The 17,676-nt window shown below is 44.6% G+C and overlaps 1 protein-coding gene across 2 annotated transcripts; it reads left to right on the forward strand.

Moving 5' to 3' along the window:
• The first annotated feature begins 1,874 nt into the window (after positions 1 to 1,874).
• dram2b (DNA-damage regulated autophagy modulator 2b) lies at positions 1,875 to 13,410 on the forward strand. Of its 2 annotated transcripts, none has more exons than XM_066703330.1 (8): positions 1,875 to 1,984; positions 4,458 to 4,734; positions 7,294 to 7,361; positions 7,773 to 7,912; positions 9,730 to 9,907; positions 10,712 to 10,794; positions 10,945 to 11,037; positions 11,943 to 13,410. In XM_066703330.1, the coding sequence occupies exons 2-8, from the start codon at positions 4,604 to 4,606 to the stop codon at positions 12,063 to 12,065; spliced, it is 816 nt and encodes a 271-aa protein (XP_066559427.1). In that variant the 5' UTR covers positions 1,875 to 1,984; positions 4,458 to 4,603; the 3' UTR covers positions 12,066 to 13,410. The 2 variants fall into 2 exon arrangements, with proteins under 2 accessions (XP_066559427.1, XP_066559428.1); XM_066703331.1 differs by lacking the exon at positions 1,875 to 1,984 and adding an exon at positions 1,996 to 2,280.
• The last annotated feature ends 4,266 nt before the right edge of the window (positions 13,411 to 17,676 follow it).

Genomic DNA, 17,676 nt, shown 5'->3' on the forward strand with positions numbered 1-17,676 from the left:
CCTCAGCGCTGGCCTCGCTCTGAGAGACTGAGCATGCGCGCTGGTGACCGGGGCGCAGACACGCGTTTGTATTTTATGGCAGTAATGTCTTTTGATTTTCTTTTTAAGGCAATCTATCCATCGCAGATCTACACACCCATAATTTCGGTATAGACACACACACAATGTATTGTGTCGTGTAACCTTTCCATTGATTTTAGTTGATTTAACTTTGTTGCAGCATACATGACATACAAATCGGATGCGTCATCGGATCCAGTGCGCAAAGCCTTTATTATTATGAATACGTCCTCTAGCCAATCAACAGCTAGGATTTACAGGCGGTCGAGCAGTCTTTTTAAATATAATGGCATAACCGCTATCATATGGAGCACCGCCGTCTATACACTGGACACTATATACACTCACCTAAAGGATTATTAGGAACACCATACTAATACTGTGTTTGACCCCCTTTCGCCTTCAGAACTGCCTTAATTCTACATGGCATTGATTCAACAAGGTGCTGAAAGCATTCTTTAGAAATGTTGGCCCATATTGATAGGATAGCATCTTGCAGTTGATGGAGATTTGTGGGATGCACATCCAGGGCACGAAGCTCCCGTTCCACCACATCCCAAAGATGCTCTATTGGGTTGAGATCTGGTGACTGTGGGGGCCAGTTTAGTACAGTGAACTCATTGTCATGTTCAAGAAACCAATTTGAAATGATTCGACCTTCGTGACATGGTGCATTATCCTGCTGGAAGTAGCCATCAGAGGATGGGTACATGGTGGTCATAAAGGGATGGACATGGTCAGAAACAATGCTCAGGTAGGCCGTGGCATTTAAACGATGCCCAATTGGCACTAAGGGGCCTAAAGTGTGCCAAGAAAACATCCCCCACACCATTACACCACCACCAGCAGCCTGCACAGTGGTAACAAGGCATGATGGATCCATGTTCTCATTCTGTTTACGCCAAATTCTGACTCTACCATCTGAATGTCTCAACAGAAATCGAGACTCATCAGACCAGGCAACATTTTTCCAGTCTTCAACTGTCCAATTTTGGTGAGCTTGTGCAAATTGTAGCCTCTTTTTCCTATTTGTAGTGGAGATGAGTGGTACCCGGTGGGGTCTTCTGCTGTTGTAGACCATCCGCCTCAAGGTTGTACGTGTTGTGGCTTCACAAATGCTTTGCTGCATACCTCGGTTGTAACGAGTGGTTATTTCAGTCAAAGTTGCTCTTCTATCAGCTTGAATCAGTCGGCCCATTCTCCTCTGACCTCTAGCATCAACAAGGCATTTTCGCCCACAGGACTGCCGCATACTGGATGTTTTTCCCTTTTCACACCATTCTTTGTAAACCCTAGAAATGGTTGTGCGTGAAAGTCCCAGTAACTGAGCAGATTGTGAAATACTCAGACCGGCCCGTCTGGCACCAACAACCATGCCACGCTCAAAATTGCTTAAATCACCTTTCTTTCCCATTCAGACATTCAGTTTGGAGTTCAGGAGATTGTCTTGACCAGGACCACACCCCTAAATGCATTGAAGCAACTGCCATGTGATTGGTTGGTTAGATAATTGCATTAATGAGAAATTGAACAGGTGTTCCTAATAATCCTTTAGGTGAGTGTATATATATATATATATATATATATATATGCATGTTTTGCTGTGTTGAGGTGGAATAATCCAGTATGATGTCCTTTATTAATACTGTGGCAGTATTTAAAACATGTCAAATTAGTGCATTTGTTGATTTCTAATATTTTCCTGGATTTGTACGGCTCTAGATGGCGCTGCTTCACAGAAATCGGATCATATCGATCAGTCCTCCATCGATTGCTCTGGCCTGGCGAGATGCGTCCCTGTGCTCTGGGCTCAGACCGAGGAGTCCGTCCCGGTCGATTGGTCCGGCCTGGCGGGATGCGCAGCCGTGGTGTTGTGCAGGTGTGTGTGGCACATTGGAGATTGACAAGTCCCTGAAGCTTCCTGGTCAGTATTTCGCGTTTGCTTTTTGTATTTGTTTAGGGTAAGATGAACAAAGTCACGTAGCAGCCGACTAGCCCAGGGACTGTCATGCGCAGAGAGGATGCCGGTGAAAAGCAATTGAGGAACTAAGTTAAGTCTGGTGATGCAGCCCCATTTAAACCGCTGCAAGCGACCCGATAGCACAACAAGTTTGGGTTTTTGTATCTTTGACTTCTGATAAACTTGGTTAAGAGTATCGGGTCCGACCGGCACACAGACCCTCTGGAGGAAACGATCCCTCGCTGACAGCAGGCAGGACGGTGAGCTCGGACCTTCCGCCGTTGCTTCTTCAGACAGGCGTGCTCGTCTCTCAAATGAAGCTGGTATTACAGGCTCAGTTGAATGTGTATTGCCAGTTAATACCGTTGCTAATGGGAATGTTATTATCCTGAGCACCTTTTTCTGAGATTGATCGTGATTGACTTTTAATTGTGAAGAAACGCGACTTCATTATCTTCACAGTCTGTTATTGATCCGATTGCAAATGTGTGTCGGCAACACAGTCAAGAGGAACTCGAGCGACGGTGTTTTTAATGTTGCTTTTATTATTATAACTAAAATTAAAATGACTAAAGCACAACAACATGTGTCAAATGCATCCTGCCACTCACTGCCTTGGCATAAGCTCTTAATCTTGAGGTTTAATATAGATTTAATGAAACTGAAGTCGGCTTGTACTTCAGTTATTATCACAGGCCTGCTGGACTGAAGTGTCAAATAAGGTGTGAATCCAGAGTCGCTGTTAAACACGTTTCATTATAACATCTCATTGTGCTGAAGGTGTTCAGTCTGAAAATGCGTGAACTGCAGGTTTTTAAAATCTAAACCATATCTACAGTTTATGTATATTCAGTTTGCATTTGCGATTTTGCTATTTGTGTCCTATTATCATTTTGTATGCGTTTTGTTTTTGAGTGATTTAAAGTCGTCGAGTCATTAAAGCACGCAACACTGTCTTATGCACACATAACACGTCTCTGTATATTAATGTTTAAATTGATTTGGTATGTTTTTCAGCTGTAAACAGATTGAGATTATGTTGCCCAATTTCTAATTAAAAAAAAAGTAAGAAGGATGGTGTTGCAACACTGGAAACGTATCTATTTTTAAATTACATTGTATTCATTCCTATGCTAATAATGAACCTTAATCATAACTACTGACATACTTGTGTTTACAAAGTCCAACAAACAGATTGTGCAGTGTTGCCTGGCGAGATCATCGCCCAGTCATTGAGGTTTCCATTTACTGGTCGCCTGGTAGAGCCGGAAATTGTCAACCCAACGAGAACATGTCTTGCTTTAACGGAAAATCGTATTTTGAGTTTTTCTTTCCAGTTATGTTAGTATATCATGCATGCTCATTGCACTCTTTTGTGGTAAACCTCATCTTAAAATGTCTTGGAGATATCTGAGTGCTGTTTTGAGATTTTAAAACACAGCATATAATTGAAGATTTCCCATGTGACTTTAATTCAGTATTTTTTTTTTATTTTCAAAATGATACTTTGCTTCAGAAATGGCTAAATTAGTCTCAGGGACTCATCCACTGTATGATCAGCTCAGTTGTAAAAGGAAGTCTTAGAAGTTCAGACTTTTCAATGGGAAGCAGTTTGAACGGCCTTTGACAGTCTCGTATGACATGACATTTATTTTCTTATCATTTCAATTACCACGACATTCAGTAAATAAATCCTACCACCGGCCTAGTGTGTAAAGTTAGGTGTTAGACGGTCTTTGAAATGAAAGTTGTTACGGATGTTTGTTTGCATAGAAGAGAGAACCCTGCTGGGTGTTCCAGGAAACACATGGACGAGTTCTTTTGCAGAAATGTAATACTTATAATATGATAGTTACTTAAAACAAAAAAGGGCAGATGTTCAACGACCGCTGAGGGAATTTGCAGGAAAAAAAAAGAACTACCAGCCTCCGGTCTCTCCATACAGAGGGTTAATTCGATTTTCTATCAGCACATGAATGTAATCAAGTTGTTTCCTGTTGAACGTTTGCTCTCCTGAGTGTGTGTGTGTTGCTATTTCTGTGTGTACGTTCTTTGTGTGTTTATGTACGTAATCTGGATGTACATGTGTGTGAGAGCTGGAAGCAGAAGCACCAGTCTGCAAATATACATATATATATATATATATATATATATATTTTTAATTTAAAGCCTTGGCCAAAATAAACTGAAAAAACAGATATGAAAGTGAAATTGGTCTCTGGGAGTCAGCTGACTGCCCAGGAATTGTCTGTGAGGGGGTTTGTTAGTAAAACTCAGTCACAAGAGGCGGGTGGGTCCCAGTTCAGTGTGATCAAATCTCCCCGATGGCCAGATTTGCCGCCTGCATTCCACAGGCAGGCAGTTCTGTGGGATGGCAGTCTGAGTGAAGCCGAGGAGAGAAACTTTCCTGATGTTCCCTGGGTGTTTTCTCTTCCAGATCACGGCAGCCCGTTGATCTACTGACCCCGTCTCTCCCCCACCCCCTGGCCTGGCCCCCGCTGATACCTGGGGAGTCTCGCCTCGTCCCACACCTGGCCCATGCCCGTGTCTCTCTGCCAGTGTTGACGGTTTCCATCGGTGGGCATGTGGTGGTTCCAGCAGGGCCTGTGTGCCCTCCCGGTGGTGCTGGTGGTCTGGACTTCGGGCACCTTCATCCTCTCCTACGTCACCGCCGTGCTGCTCCACCATGTGGACCCCCTGGTTCCCTATATCAGGTGAGGATGTGGGGAAGTGAAGTGTTCAGTCTTGCAGGCTCTGCATGGAAGGTTAATGTCTTGAATTCTCTAATCATAATGCAGGAATCATCTCAGATTGTATGTGTGTAATGTGTGTGTGTACGAATCTGGTTGGCACTTATTTGTTGCTGCTAAACTTTACTAGACGTTCGCTAGAGCAAGGTCATGTCTCATAGAGAGTGTAGCATTTTATTATGTGTTCCCGTTTGTTTGTTTTTAAAAAGTATTCATGCATTTCATTTGTCGTTTGATTCCTTAAAAAGTGTGATGGAAAAACAAACTGGGAAACAAAGCACCATTTTAAAAGATGCTGATTTACTGTTTCGTCTGTGGAAATGGTCTAAGATGGAGGCAGTCGTGTTGAAGGGACAGGAGGTGGTCGAGTCGTCAAAGAGAGGTTGGGCTGCTCACAGAGGTGTTTGCTCGATATTATGCTCTGTCTTGTGTGGTGTACTTTACAAGAACACTGACCATAAACTAACTAACTAACCATAAAAAATAAACGTTTTGCTTGTTGTGGTCTGGGTAAAGATAAAAGCCTTCCAAGGTGCGGGACACAGATAACATCTGCTGGTGCCATTACTCCCCTACTTCTCAGTGCCAGCTTACACTCTGCTAGACATGTTTGAATCTCGTACTGTGTTTTTCTTGCGGTAACTCTTTGATGTAAATTTTAGTTATACCACTCTTTAATATGTAACCATAACTTTGTTTTTGTTTTTCACAATTCCTTTTTGAATGCAAGAATAAGTCATTCTTAAAACATTTATATTTTATTTCAAAACAGTCATTCTACTGAAGGATGGCAGCAAAAACATTTAATCAGAAGGAAATGGACTGGGGTGATTATGTACGAATTAGAAGGCCCAGCTCTTTTCATCGTGTGTGTTTGTCATGGGTCTGCTGTTGAAAGTGTACCGCTTTGCGTCTGTGTGGGGGAGCTGAGGTCTTGACTTCATCAGGAAGCTGTCCGCTCTTGCTTAAGGGATGGAGGGAGGCAGTTTGTCAGTGCTGGTCATGGGACTGTGCTGCTGTGATGAAACATGTGCAACTCAGGCAGCAGTTACTGCTTTATTGGAAACATAAAAAAGCATAAAAAGAAAACAGGCATGACTCTGACCACAACATTGCTGGTTTTATCAGTACTGATGTGGAACTGTAGATGGCCTTTTGGGGAAGAGATTTAGCAGTGTTGCTTAAGAGGTGTTAATCTGATTCAGTTCTGATTTCTGCGACGTTATGTTTTCCCTGTGAGCGAGGGGAGCCATAGGAGTTGCAAAAGAACAGATGTTGTCTTTAGTTCTGTTCCTCCACTTTATCCAGCGCTTTTTCTTATTTCAACGTCATTAAAAACAGATGGACAAGTCAGTGCAGTTATCTTTTTAGTTGCTTGACACAAAACGGAATCGAAAGGGGAGTTCCAAGAATGCAGATTTGCTTCTGAATATAAAACCACAGCGTGCAGAGATGGGTTTTCCGTTTGTCAGGTATCGCCCCCCCATTCCTTTAGGACGGTTATGTAACACAGCTCCCCCAGACGAGAGTAATTCGTGGCCCACTTCTACCACAATGCTTATAGCTCTTAACTGAGCAAGCTTGCTTCTCTCACAGGTGCAAAAAGTGGTTTTGATTCATTTATAACTATGAGGAATTAGCACCCTGTTGCGTGTTTCTCCCCGCCCTGCTCTTTGAGCTGAGCACGGTGGTGAGGTTTTCCTCTGAGACCTTCATCTATGGTGCTGTCCTCCTACCCCCCCCCCTCCCCAATGCAGAGTTAGGAAACGGTCACGCTGTAACACCTCACTTCAACTGCCAGTCATGGGAGGGCATTTTACAGGAACTGAATCTTTGTCTTGAAAAGCAAGGCAACCCAAAGGAGTACATACAGCTTAATTATGAAACAAGCACTCAAGGTCACACTTGGACATGAGTGTGTATCTTTTCCTGACCTCTCGTGTCCATTTTCTTTTTTTTTTCAAATTGAAGAATGCAAAGGTCTAGTTTATGCTTCAGATTAATGAAGATAAGGGCAGCACCCAGAGTGACCACACGGCGGAGCCATGTGTCTTCAGAAAGAGCCTCCCTGCTGGGAGCGGGAGTGCACGGAGGTTATTAGTCTCCAGAGAGGGGGATTTCTCAACATACAATTCACAAGTTTTGTATATTTTCATTCATTGGTTTCCTTTTTTTTTTCTTGTAGACATGGGAATTTTTACTTTATGAGCAATGATTAACTCACTGAAAAATGTCCAGGGCTGACCAATAGTGAAACTGGAAAATGGCTCAAATTCCTGCACTGAAAGGAAAGAAAAAGTTTGCTGGGAAACTGATACAATTGAGTAATAGCCCCTAAACTCTGGGAATTGCGCTGTTGGGGGGGAGAGGAAGCCAGGCAGTGTTGTGTAAACTCTGAGTTGCTCTGGATAAAGCCATCTGGCAATAATAAATAGTAATAATGCTCTGTACTGTGTCAGCCGGGTCGATTATCCGCTTCATGCAGTGCAGTGTTAAAGCATGAACGTTGTGTTTCCCCCACAGTGACACGGGGACCGTTGTTCCAGAGAGATGTGTGTTTGGGATCATGCTCAACATTGCATCCTTTTTAGGTATGATTTCTGTTTTGTTTGTTGTTTTTTTGCATCATTTTAATTACTACCATCCCCTCAACTTAGGAATGATTACTATGTCTAACAGGGTTTCAAGACAAAATAAATGTGTCCATAGTTTTAAGTTAAAGAAATACCATATTAGAGTGTGAGATTGACGGGTTCGATTAATCACATGACTATGGCTAATGTACATCATGATAAAAGCAACAGAAATCAGTGTCCTGTCTAGCTAAGCCACCCCAGTATTGTAGGGGACTGACGGCATCGAAAAATTCAGCATTGCAACCGTCTTTGTTTCCCCCCCATAGGATTTTAGGAGGCACATTCTGAAGTGCCATGCATGCTGTGCTAATCGGTGTAAATGTACTAATACGGCGATTGAACCCTGCCTTTCCTGCTCTGTGGCAGGTATTGCCACCATGTACGTGAGATACAAGCAGGTGGAAGCCCTCACCAGGAATGATGACAGCGTCCGCAGGTGGAACATGGCCGGCCTGGTGCTCGGGGTCATCAGCTGCTTCGGCATGTGCATCGTGGCCAACTTCCAGGTCAGGCTGCACCTTCTGCAGGACTCTACATCACAGCCTGCGTGATCCACAAATCCCAGCTAACACATGCTGATGTTTTCTGTGTCTGCTCCATTTTATGCTTGGTGTTTTATCACCATTGATGTCTGGTTCAGGGCTGCCCATTTACGTGTTGCAGGGGTTTGTTACAGACAGGACGTGAGTAGGGTTACTGCCTCATCTAAAACCACGGGAAAGCTGCTTATGCCACACAGAGACACCTACATCTTGTGGGGTTGGATATCGAAGGGGGTTGACAATCATACAGTGCATCCGGAAAGTATTCACAGCACTTCACTTTTTCTTATTCCTAAATGGAATCATTATTTTCCTCAAAATTCTACAAACAATACCCCATAATGACAACGTGAATGAAGTTTGTTTGAAATCTTTGCAAATGTATTAAAAATAAAAAACAAAAAAAAGCACATGTACACAAGTATTCACAGCCTTTGCTCAATACTTTGTTGAAGCACCTTTGGCACCAATTACATCAAGTCTCAAGTCTTTTTGAGTGTGATGCTACAAGCTTGGCACACCTATCTTTGGGCAGTTTCTCTCATTCTTCTTTGCAGGACCTCTCAAGCTCCATCAGGTTGGATGGGGAGCGTCGGTGCACAGCCATTTTCAGATCTCTCCAGAGATGTTCAATCGGGTTCAAGTCTGGGCTCTGGCTGGGCCACTCAAGGACATTCACAGAGTTGTCCTGTAGCCACTCCTTTGTTATCTTGGCTGTGTGCTTAGGGTCGTTGTCCTGTTGGAAGATGAACCTTCGCCCCAGTCTGAGGTCCAGAGCGCTCTGGAGCAGGTTTTCATCAAGGCTGTCTCTGTACATTGCTGCATTCATCTTTCCCTCGATCCTGACTAGTCTCCCAGTTCCTGCCACTGAAAAACATCCCCACAGCATGATGCTGCCACCACCATGCTTCACTGTAGGGATGGTATTGGCCAGGTGATGAGCGGTGCCTGGTTTCCTCCAGACATGAGTTCAATTTTTGTTTCATCAGACCAGACAATTTTGTATCTCGTGGTCTGAGAGTCCTTCAGGTGCCTTTTGGCAAACTCCAGGCGGGCTGTCATGTGCCTTTTACTGAGGAGTGGCATCCGTCTGGCCACTCTACCATACAGGCCTGATTGGCGGAGTGCTGCAGAGATGGTTGTTCTTCTGGAAGGTTCTCCTCTCTCCACAGAGAGGCACTGGAGCTTTGTCAGAGTGACCATCGGGTTCTTGGTCACCTCCCTGACTAAGGCCCTTCTCCCCCGATTGCTGAGTTTGGCCGGGCGGCCAGCTCTAGGAAGAGTCCTGGTGGTTCCAAACTTCTTCCATTTATGGATGATGGAGGCCACTGTGCTCATTGGGACCTTCAATGCTGCAGAATTTTTTCTGTACCCTTCCCCAGATCTGTGCCTCGATACAATCCTGTCTCGGAGGTCTACAGACAATTCCTTGGACTTCATGGCTTCGTTTGTGCTCTGACATGCACTGTTAACTGTGGGACCTTATATAGACAGGTGTTTGCCTTTCCAAATCATGTCCAATCAACTGAATTTACCACAGGTGGACTCCAATCAAGTTGTAGAAACATCTCAAGGATGATCAGTGGAAACAGGATGCACCTGAGCTCAATTTTGAGTGTCATGGCAAAGGCTGTGAATACTTATGTACATGTGTTTTTTTTGTTTTTTATTTGTAATAAATCTGCAAAGATTTCAAACAAACTTAATTCACGTTGTCATTATGGGGTATTGTTTGTAGAATTTTAAGGAAAATAATTAATTTAATCCATTTTGGACTGCAGAAAACCAGCTTCATCGTCATGCACTGGGTGGGGTCGGTGCTGACCTTCGGAGTGGGAGCCATTTACATCCTGTGTCAGACGGTCCTGTCCTACAAGATGCAGCCCCACATTCACGGCAAGAAGATGTTCTGGGTGCGACTGTGGGTGGTGCTGTGGTGCGGCGTCAGCGTTGTGAGCAGTATCCTTTTGAGAGAGAGAGAGAGAGAGAGAGAGAGAGAGAGAGAGAGAGAGAGAGAGAGAGAGAGAGAGAGAGAGAGAGAGAGAGAGAGAGAGAGAGAGAGAGAGAGAGAGAGAGAGAGAGAGAGAGAGAGAGAGAGAGAGAGAGAGAGAGAGAGAGAGAGAGTGTTAAATGTTAAAGTTGAAGCGAATCTCAGGAGAGCGGCCTGTTCCAGTTTCAGAAACTCTATTATTATTATTAGTGTTGACGTGTGTTCCAGCCCAGAGCTGCGTGTTTCGTGATGTTTGGCTGGAGACATCTGTTGCCTCTGCAATGTTATGCATGATAGTTTATTGCTAATGACCCAGAAATTGGGGGGTGAGGTATGAAAGAGGCAATTTGTCAACACTCGGTGGGTGTGTGGGTTCGTTGTTGTTGCTTAGCGTTGGATTGACAAGAAGGGATCAAAAAGTCAGGGCAGGAAAAAAACAAGCAGGATAATGAACTGAAAGCCAGTGATTTAATGACATTTTACTTGAAAAGCAACAATGGCAGTGATTACAGTGGAAGTGGCTATTCAGTTTTTCTGCTGTTGGGTCACCCACAGAAAGTGCCCTGCTAGTGTCTCTCGGTTTCTTGGAAAGGGCGGTGATAAAGGGAGGGCAGCAGCTTTGGCTGCTGGGCGTCTCTAGAACACGATGCTGCCATGCGTTCTCAGCAGGCTTCTCATGCACTGTTCTAGCACAAGTGTTGCACGGTCCAGGATGCCAGAAGCTTCTGTCCTGCATTTTGAGTCTGCTCTTCCCTTAATCCACCCTCCTCCAGTGTTCGTGTCCTCTGTGATCATGTACAGCAGCCTGCCAGGCATCGACGTGGCCAAGAAACTGCATTGGATCCCGGGCGAGACGGTGAGTGTCCCCACACGGGCCTAGATTGCTCCAGTAGAAAACCCTGCCATATGAATGGGTGATTGTTATAATCCCTATGTAAAAAATAATGTGATTCCAGAGATAGTGATGGCTGTGTTGATGAACTGTCCTCATGCCCCGTGTCTGCAGGGCTACACGGCCCACATCATCAGCACCATTTCGGAGTGGTCTCTGGCCTTCTCCTTCGTCTGCTTCTTCCTCACCTACATTCGGGATTTCCAGGTAAGTGTTCCACCCACCCTCCCTCCCCCGAGGAAGTGAGACAGATCCACTGCGGATGAGGCACTCTGACCACGAGGACTATGACCTCTGAATCCCAGCACTTGTGTTGGTGCTCAGTATATGAAGATGTTTAGGTGCTTATTTCAGCTGTGCTTGGGCTGGGGAACCGTGGGGTAATTAGGGGCCAGGGATGAGAAGGAGCGGCTCTGGAGGAAGGAGAGTGGAGAGGAGGCAGAGTTAGTCTTCTAGCACTGGAGGAGCGCAGTGGTCTGGAGGGAGTGTATGGAGAGACGAGTGTCTGAAGATAGCTTGGTGCAGTGTGGTCGAGACAGCGGTAGGTGAGGGTCAGTGTCTTGAACTGAATGTGTGCCGGTATCGGGAGCCAGTGGAGGGAGCGGAGCAGTGGGGTAGCGTGTGCGAATCGGGGCAGAGAGAATACCAGACGAGCCGCAGAGTTCTGGATGAGCTGGAGCGGCAGGTAGTAGTTGCAGGCAGGCCGGCCAGGAGGGAGTTGCAGTAGTCCAGGCGGGAGAGGACCAGTGACTGGACGAGCAGCTGAGTGGAGTAATTGGTGAGGAAGGGTCAGATTCAGCATTGTTAGTTATTTCTTAGCAGACGCCCTAATCCAGTGCGACCTACAGGTTACAAAAAAACATTTCAAACCATTAGAATCAGAACAAAATGCAATGAGCACACGTCCTCCTGACCCACTTTCATCGCTGCTGCTTACAGTCCTGAACGGACATGCTTTTCAAGAATCCGCTGCTCACATCTGTGCTCAATACATTAATTCTTGCCCAGACAACACCGGGCCCTGAGGCCTGGTAGGGGCATCTCCCCTCTCCATCGAGTGGGTGTTTCAGGGACACTCGCTCAGCGGTCAGTCTTCTGTCTCCCTTTGCCAGAAAATCACACTTCGCGCGGAGGCCGTCCTGAGTGCCAGCCACCTGCACGACGCGACGCACTATAACGTCGATGTGTATGTCCACCGGGGAGAGAGGTCCCCTCTGCTGGCGGGGAGCATCTGACCTGCACCGGCAGCCAGGGCCCACAGCCACCCACATGTGACGGAGCAAGAGGGCTACTGATCTCCTTCCAAGGATGGGACACTCGGCACCACTAAGACAACCACTTCTCTCTCCCCCGTCCGAGTCACTCCAGCCTCTTCGCTTTCTTCTTCTTTCTCTTTAATCTCCATTTGAAGTCCTGCCACGCCGCCACAACGAATTGAGACCGAGGAGATGGATATTTTTTTTGTATAGCTCATCTCCTGATACCTCAAATGAAGGAACTGTGTAACTGTGGTCAAGAGCTGAATGTAACAGAGTTGTTTTGGTCCCACAATGCACTGCAGTGCGCTGCTATCACCCTCATTCGCTCAGGCACTCCGTTACCCCTAATGTTTCCCGCCTAGGCTTTGACATGAAGTCTAGCAATCAGAACCGAGTTTCTGGGAGAGACCATTTGGTGCAAGGATCAGCATTTCTCTCTTCTTTCTCCAACAGACCGATATCTACTACAAGAAACCAAAAATGGCAAACCATTATATAATCGTATGTATTATGGTTCCCGAGCAGACTTTGCTGACGCATCGGGCCCTTTGTTTTGTGCGACCCATCCCTATAATTGCTGCAAAACACAGGACCCTAATAATAACTACTGTCTGCATCGAGAGCCATGGGTTGCTATAACCGACATATCAAGTAGAGCGCTAGACTGAATTTGTTTATAGCAGCGTTACCTTACTAGGTATCAAGCGATATCCCTCCCGATCGTCCACACAGGATAGGCAGAGCTCAGTGCGGACCTGGTGCATTGTATTGAGATAAACCGATAGATGCTCCTGGGAAGGACGGAGAGAGTCCTGAGAAACAAGTCAAAATGAGTGTGGAATCGGTGGCCACTGTATCAGGAATGAACAGAATGCTTTGGCACTCAAACTGTTTCATGTTTAACCAACACAGGGGAAAATGCTCACTATTATGACAAGTATATGCCACTGACACTGACAGAAGCAGTATCTGGGCTTCTCTGCATTTCAAAAAACAGATTTAATCAATGTTGTATATTTAATTTATCTGCTACTTATTTAAAAAGTAGACTATATTTGACTAAAACCATCATTATCTTCACCTGTGTGCATACTGGCTCATATTATTCAGGAAACAGAATATCAAATAGATTTACTATTCAAAGTACTGTATTATGTGTTTCTGGTAAAAGTTCAAACATTTTAAGTGTAATCCAGTAATTTTTTAACAGAATTATTTCCATACCTTTGCAGAATATATTTACATTCAGATTCATTTTATGTATTTGTACAAGAGTAATTGTAAGGATTAACTACTGTTTACAATAAAACTGCTTTTTTAACGCAATGTCTCCATACTTGTATATATGTGTTTGTGTATAGCTGTATATATATATATATATATATATATATATATATATATATATATATATATATATATATATATATATGTGTGTGTGTGCGTGTGTTTGTGTGCTTCGCTGTAATCTTTCCATCATCTTTGTGCTCGTCTTCTGGGTCTTTTTCCATCTCTTGGGATCCATTCAATGGCTTCCTTTGTCCTTCTTTGATCTGTATCTTGCATCTTGTCATTTTAACATTTTCATTCTTTCAAAGATGTCACATGGTTTCGTTTATTCTCTGATCCATTCATTTATTTTTCTCTTGTTATTGCAAGCAGACATCTTTTCATGCTAGTATTCTAAACATGTACCTGTCTATATGTGTATATATATATGTGTGTGTATGTATATGTATATGTATATGTATATGTATATGTATATGTATATGTATATGTGTATATACACTCACCTAAAGGATTATTAGGAACACCATACTAATACTGTGTTTGACCCCCTTTCGCCTTCAGAACTGCCTTAATTCTACGTGGCATTGATTCAACAAGGTGCTGAAAGCATTCTTTAGAAATGTTGGCCCATATTGATAGGATAGCATCTTGCAGTTGATGGAGATTTGTGGGATGCACATCCAGGGCACGAAGCTCCCGTTCCACCACATCCCAAAGATGCTCTAATGCGTTGAGATCTGGTGACTGTGGGGGCCAGTTTAGTACAGTGAACTCATTGTCATGTTCAAGAAACCAATTTGAAATGATTTGACCTTTGTGACATGGTGCATTATCCTGCTGGAAGTAGCCATCAGAGGATGGGTACATGGTGGTCATAAAGGGATGGACATGGTCAGAAACAATGCTCAGGTAGGCCGTGGCATTTAAAAGATGCCCAATTGGCACTAAGGGGCCTAAAGTGTGCCAAGAAAACATCCCCCACACCATTACACCACCACCACCAGCCTGCACAGTGGTAACAAGGCATGATGGATCCATGTTCTCATTCTGTTTACGCCAAATTCTGACTCTACCATCTGAATTACTCAACAGAAATCGAGACTCATCAGACCAGGCAACATTTTTCCAGTCTTCAACTGTCCAATTTTGGTGAGCTTGTGCAAATTTTAGCCTCTTTTTCCTATTTGTAGTGGAGATGAGTGGTACCCGGTGGGGTCTTCTGCTGTTGTAGCCCATCCGCCTCAAGGTTGTACGTGTTGTGGCTTCACAAATGCTTTGCTGCATACCTCAGTTGTAACGAGTGGTTATTTCAGTCAAAGTTGCTCTTCTATCAGCTTGAATCAGTCGGCCCATTCTCCTCTGACCTCTAGCATCAACAAGGCATTTTCGCCCACAGGACTGCCGCATACTGGATGTTTTTCCCTTTTCACACCATTCTTTGTAAACCCTAGAAATGGTTGTGTGTGAAAATCCCAGTAACTGAGCAGATTGTGAAATACTCAGACCGGCCCGTCTGGCACCAACAACCGTGCCACGCTCAAAATTGCTTAAATCACCTTTCTTTCCCATTCAGACATTCAGTTTGGAGTTCAGGAGATTGTCTTGACCAGGACCACACCCCTAAATGCATTGAAGCAACTGCCATGTGATTGGTTGGTTAGATAATTGCATTAATGAGAAATTGAACAGGTGTTCCTAATAATCCTTTAGGTGAGTGTATATATATATATAATTGTGCAATTCAGGGATTGACAGGACTGATGTTTATTATTGGCATTTCTGTTGCCAATGTGAGTCCTAACCTGCATGGAGACACAATTAAGCCCGTTCTCTTCTCATGTCGTGACCTCGGCCTCATGTCGTAGGAAGGCTGTGTGTGAGGCTCGCGTGAAGAGGCACTTCTGCACAGAGCCGCCTGGGGTTGTGCTGCTGCGAGTCCAAGGGCCCGTGCACCGGGGCGGGGGTGCAGGTGCTGTGGTTTGAGTGTTTCTCTGTGCTGCATGAGACAGGAAGACATGGGGCCCAGCTGAGCCTGCAACAGCTCCAACCAGTTCATACTTGCGGCAGCAAACCCCAAAACAAAACAAAGACTAGAAAAGGCTTCTTTCCACCGTCAGTCTGAACACCACTATTGCTATTCTGCTATTCATAAATATTTGACAGCAAAACCTTTGATGTGGGCTTTACTTTTAAACAGATTCCTCTCAGTCCTAGACGACACAACCATACCTCAGTGTCTCTCGCACAAACTGAGAAGTTCAAATACCACCAGCAATTCAATATTGACCCCGTTTTGAGTGTCCATTGCCATCAACAACCCGTTGCTGGTGTCCACTTTACTTGAATGCCACCAAGAAGCAAGATTCACATGGAAAGCAAACCTTAATCCTGACAGACCAAAAGTTTTCAGGTGGGATTTAGAGTGCTGGGGGGTGGTAGAGGCAGCCTATTTCAGCAACAATTGTAAATTAAATCTTGGACTTAATCACAGCACCCTTTGAAGGGAAATGGTGAAATCATGGGGGGTATTGCACCACCTGCAGTTGGGACTTGTGAAATAAATTACAATTTGTATTGAATCAGTTGCTAGTGGACATAAAATTGCGTTTATGTGCCGGAAAGGAAGTTCGCCAGTAACAAGTGCTGCGTAATTGTTCTAGAAACTAGACAGGAATTAATTTTCACAGAGATAGCATGTGGGTTTGCCCCAGAGATGAGCCAAATCTCACGCAGTCCTGGCCACTTGCCTCATAGCAACCCACTAGAAATGCTCTAAACTTCAGATCGATTTCAAGGTTTTGTACGTGTTTTACTGTTGTGATGTTTTTAATCTCTATGTATCTGTTGCCTGCTGTATCTACGCTGCCAGGTCGGCATTTTAAATGGGAACGTGTTCTCAATGCCCTTACCTGGTTAAATAAAGGTTTTAATTTAATTGAATCGAGTTCATCCTGAGCGGTCTGTATGTACTCCCTCCTGCACTGGCTTTTTTCGTTTTTCTTTGTAAACAGCTGTGTGGGGGTTGTTTATGCAACACATTACACCCACACAGGATGCTAGCTGACACACAGCCATCTGCCTCTCTGAGCTCATCGCTCGTACGACCTGGAAACAGGTGAAGCCATTATAAAAAGGCAGACGTACAGTTTTTACAGTCAATTCTCCCCCTCCTTGGAAAACAGTACAGGTAAGCCATTGTTCTCAAATCATTAGTGTGACATTCATCACATTCTCAACACGAATAAAAAGTTTAAATAAAGAAGATACTCCAGAAAATAAAGAACAACAGTAGAGTTAATGTATTCTGCTAATTATTTTGTTATACTTATTATCATTATTATTGTCTAAGGCATGAGGTTGAGTAGCTCAACTTTCAACATCAGCATCCAGCTTAATCCCACCAGCCACCCCAACCAGCATCCTCAACCTTGTCCAATCATCCATCTGCCCTCATCGATCTGGCGAGAATATGATGCTATCCAATGTGTGGTGGCTTTGGTTTACCAAGGCCCTTGATTCTGAGATTTCATCCTCTGTACTCATGTGACATGCAACATCTTTTGACACGAAGATAAGCATCTCGCACAATCTTTTGCAACCGGGGCCTGGGTCTCAGTGAGATCACAGTGCCCGATCAGGGACACCTCAGAAGCCACTGCCACCGACGCCGCCTCCTCCCTTCATCAGCTCCTTCGCAGCGATGACTGCCTGACTGACACCTACACCGCCTCTAGCGCTTCTTTCCCTACACCTCTGCTTACACATCAACAAGGGAGTAACAGCGGCGGGACCTCAATTGTAAAGCCCAGTTTGCGATTCCCCCCGCACAGGTGTGTGCTACACACTTCCTCACTCTTCAGAGACTTTCTTCACTATGGTCAGGGTTTCTGCACTTGACTTGGTTCTAATTCATGGTCAGTTGTGAGATTGTGTAATTTTCCCTTGCCTGGACATTTTCACGCTGAAAGCAGAGGCTGGTAGGGTCCATCAAGGTTGAGCCGAGCCCATGAACTTCAGTGTGAGAACTAAGAGGAGGCCCCTCTGAGTGGCGAGATTTGATCATCCTTCACAAATGAGCTGGTGTGATGCTTTGGTCCTTGTAGACTAAATTGTAGGTAAATCCTGTTATGCATTGTGTGCCCTGCCTTGCACCCTTGCCATTGTCTCAAATCTGAATCCAACTGCTTATGGCTAATGAAGGATAAGAAATACATGTTTCTACAGTTTATTCATACCTCTGTTCAGTACTTAGGGGTAGCTAGTCAGTGGAGTAGAGACTTAAAACAACCAGGCTAAGAAA

This window comes from Amia ocellicauda, chromosome 5 (assembly GCF_036373705.1).
Source record: "Amia ocellicauda isolate fAmiCal2 chromosome 5, fAmiCal2.hap1, whole genome shotgun sequence".
Lineage (NCBI taxonomy): Eukaryota > Metazoa > Chordata > Actinopteri > Amiiformes > Amiidae > Amia > Amia ocellicauda.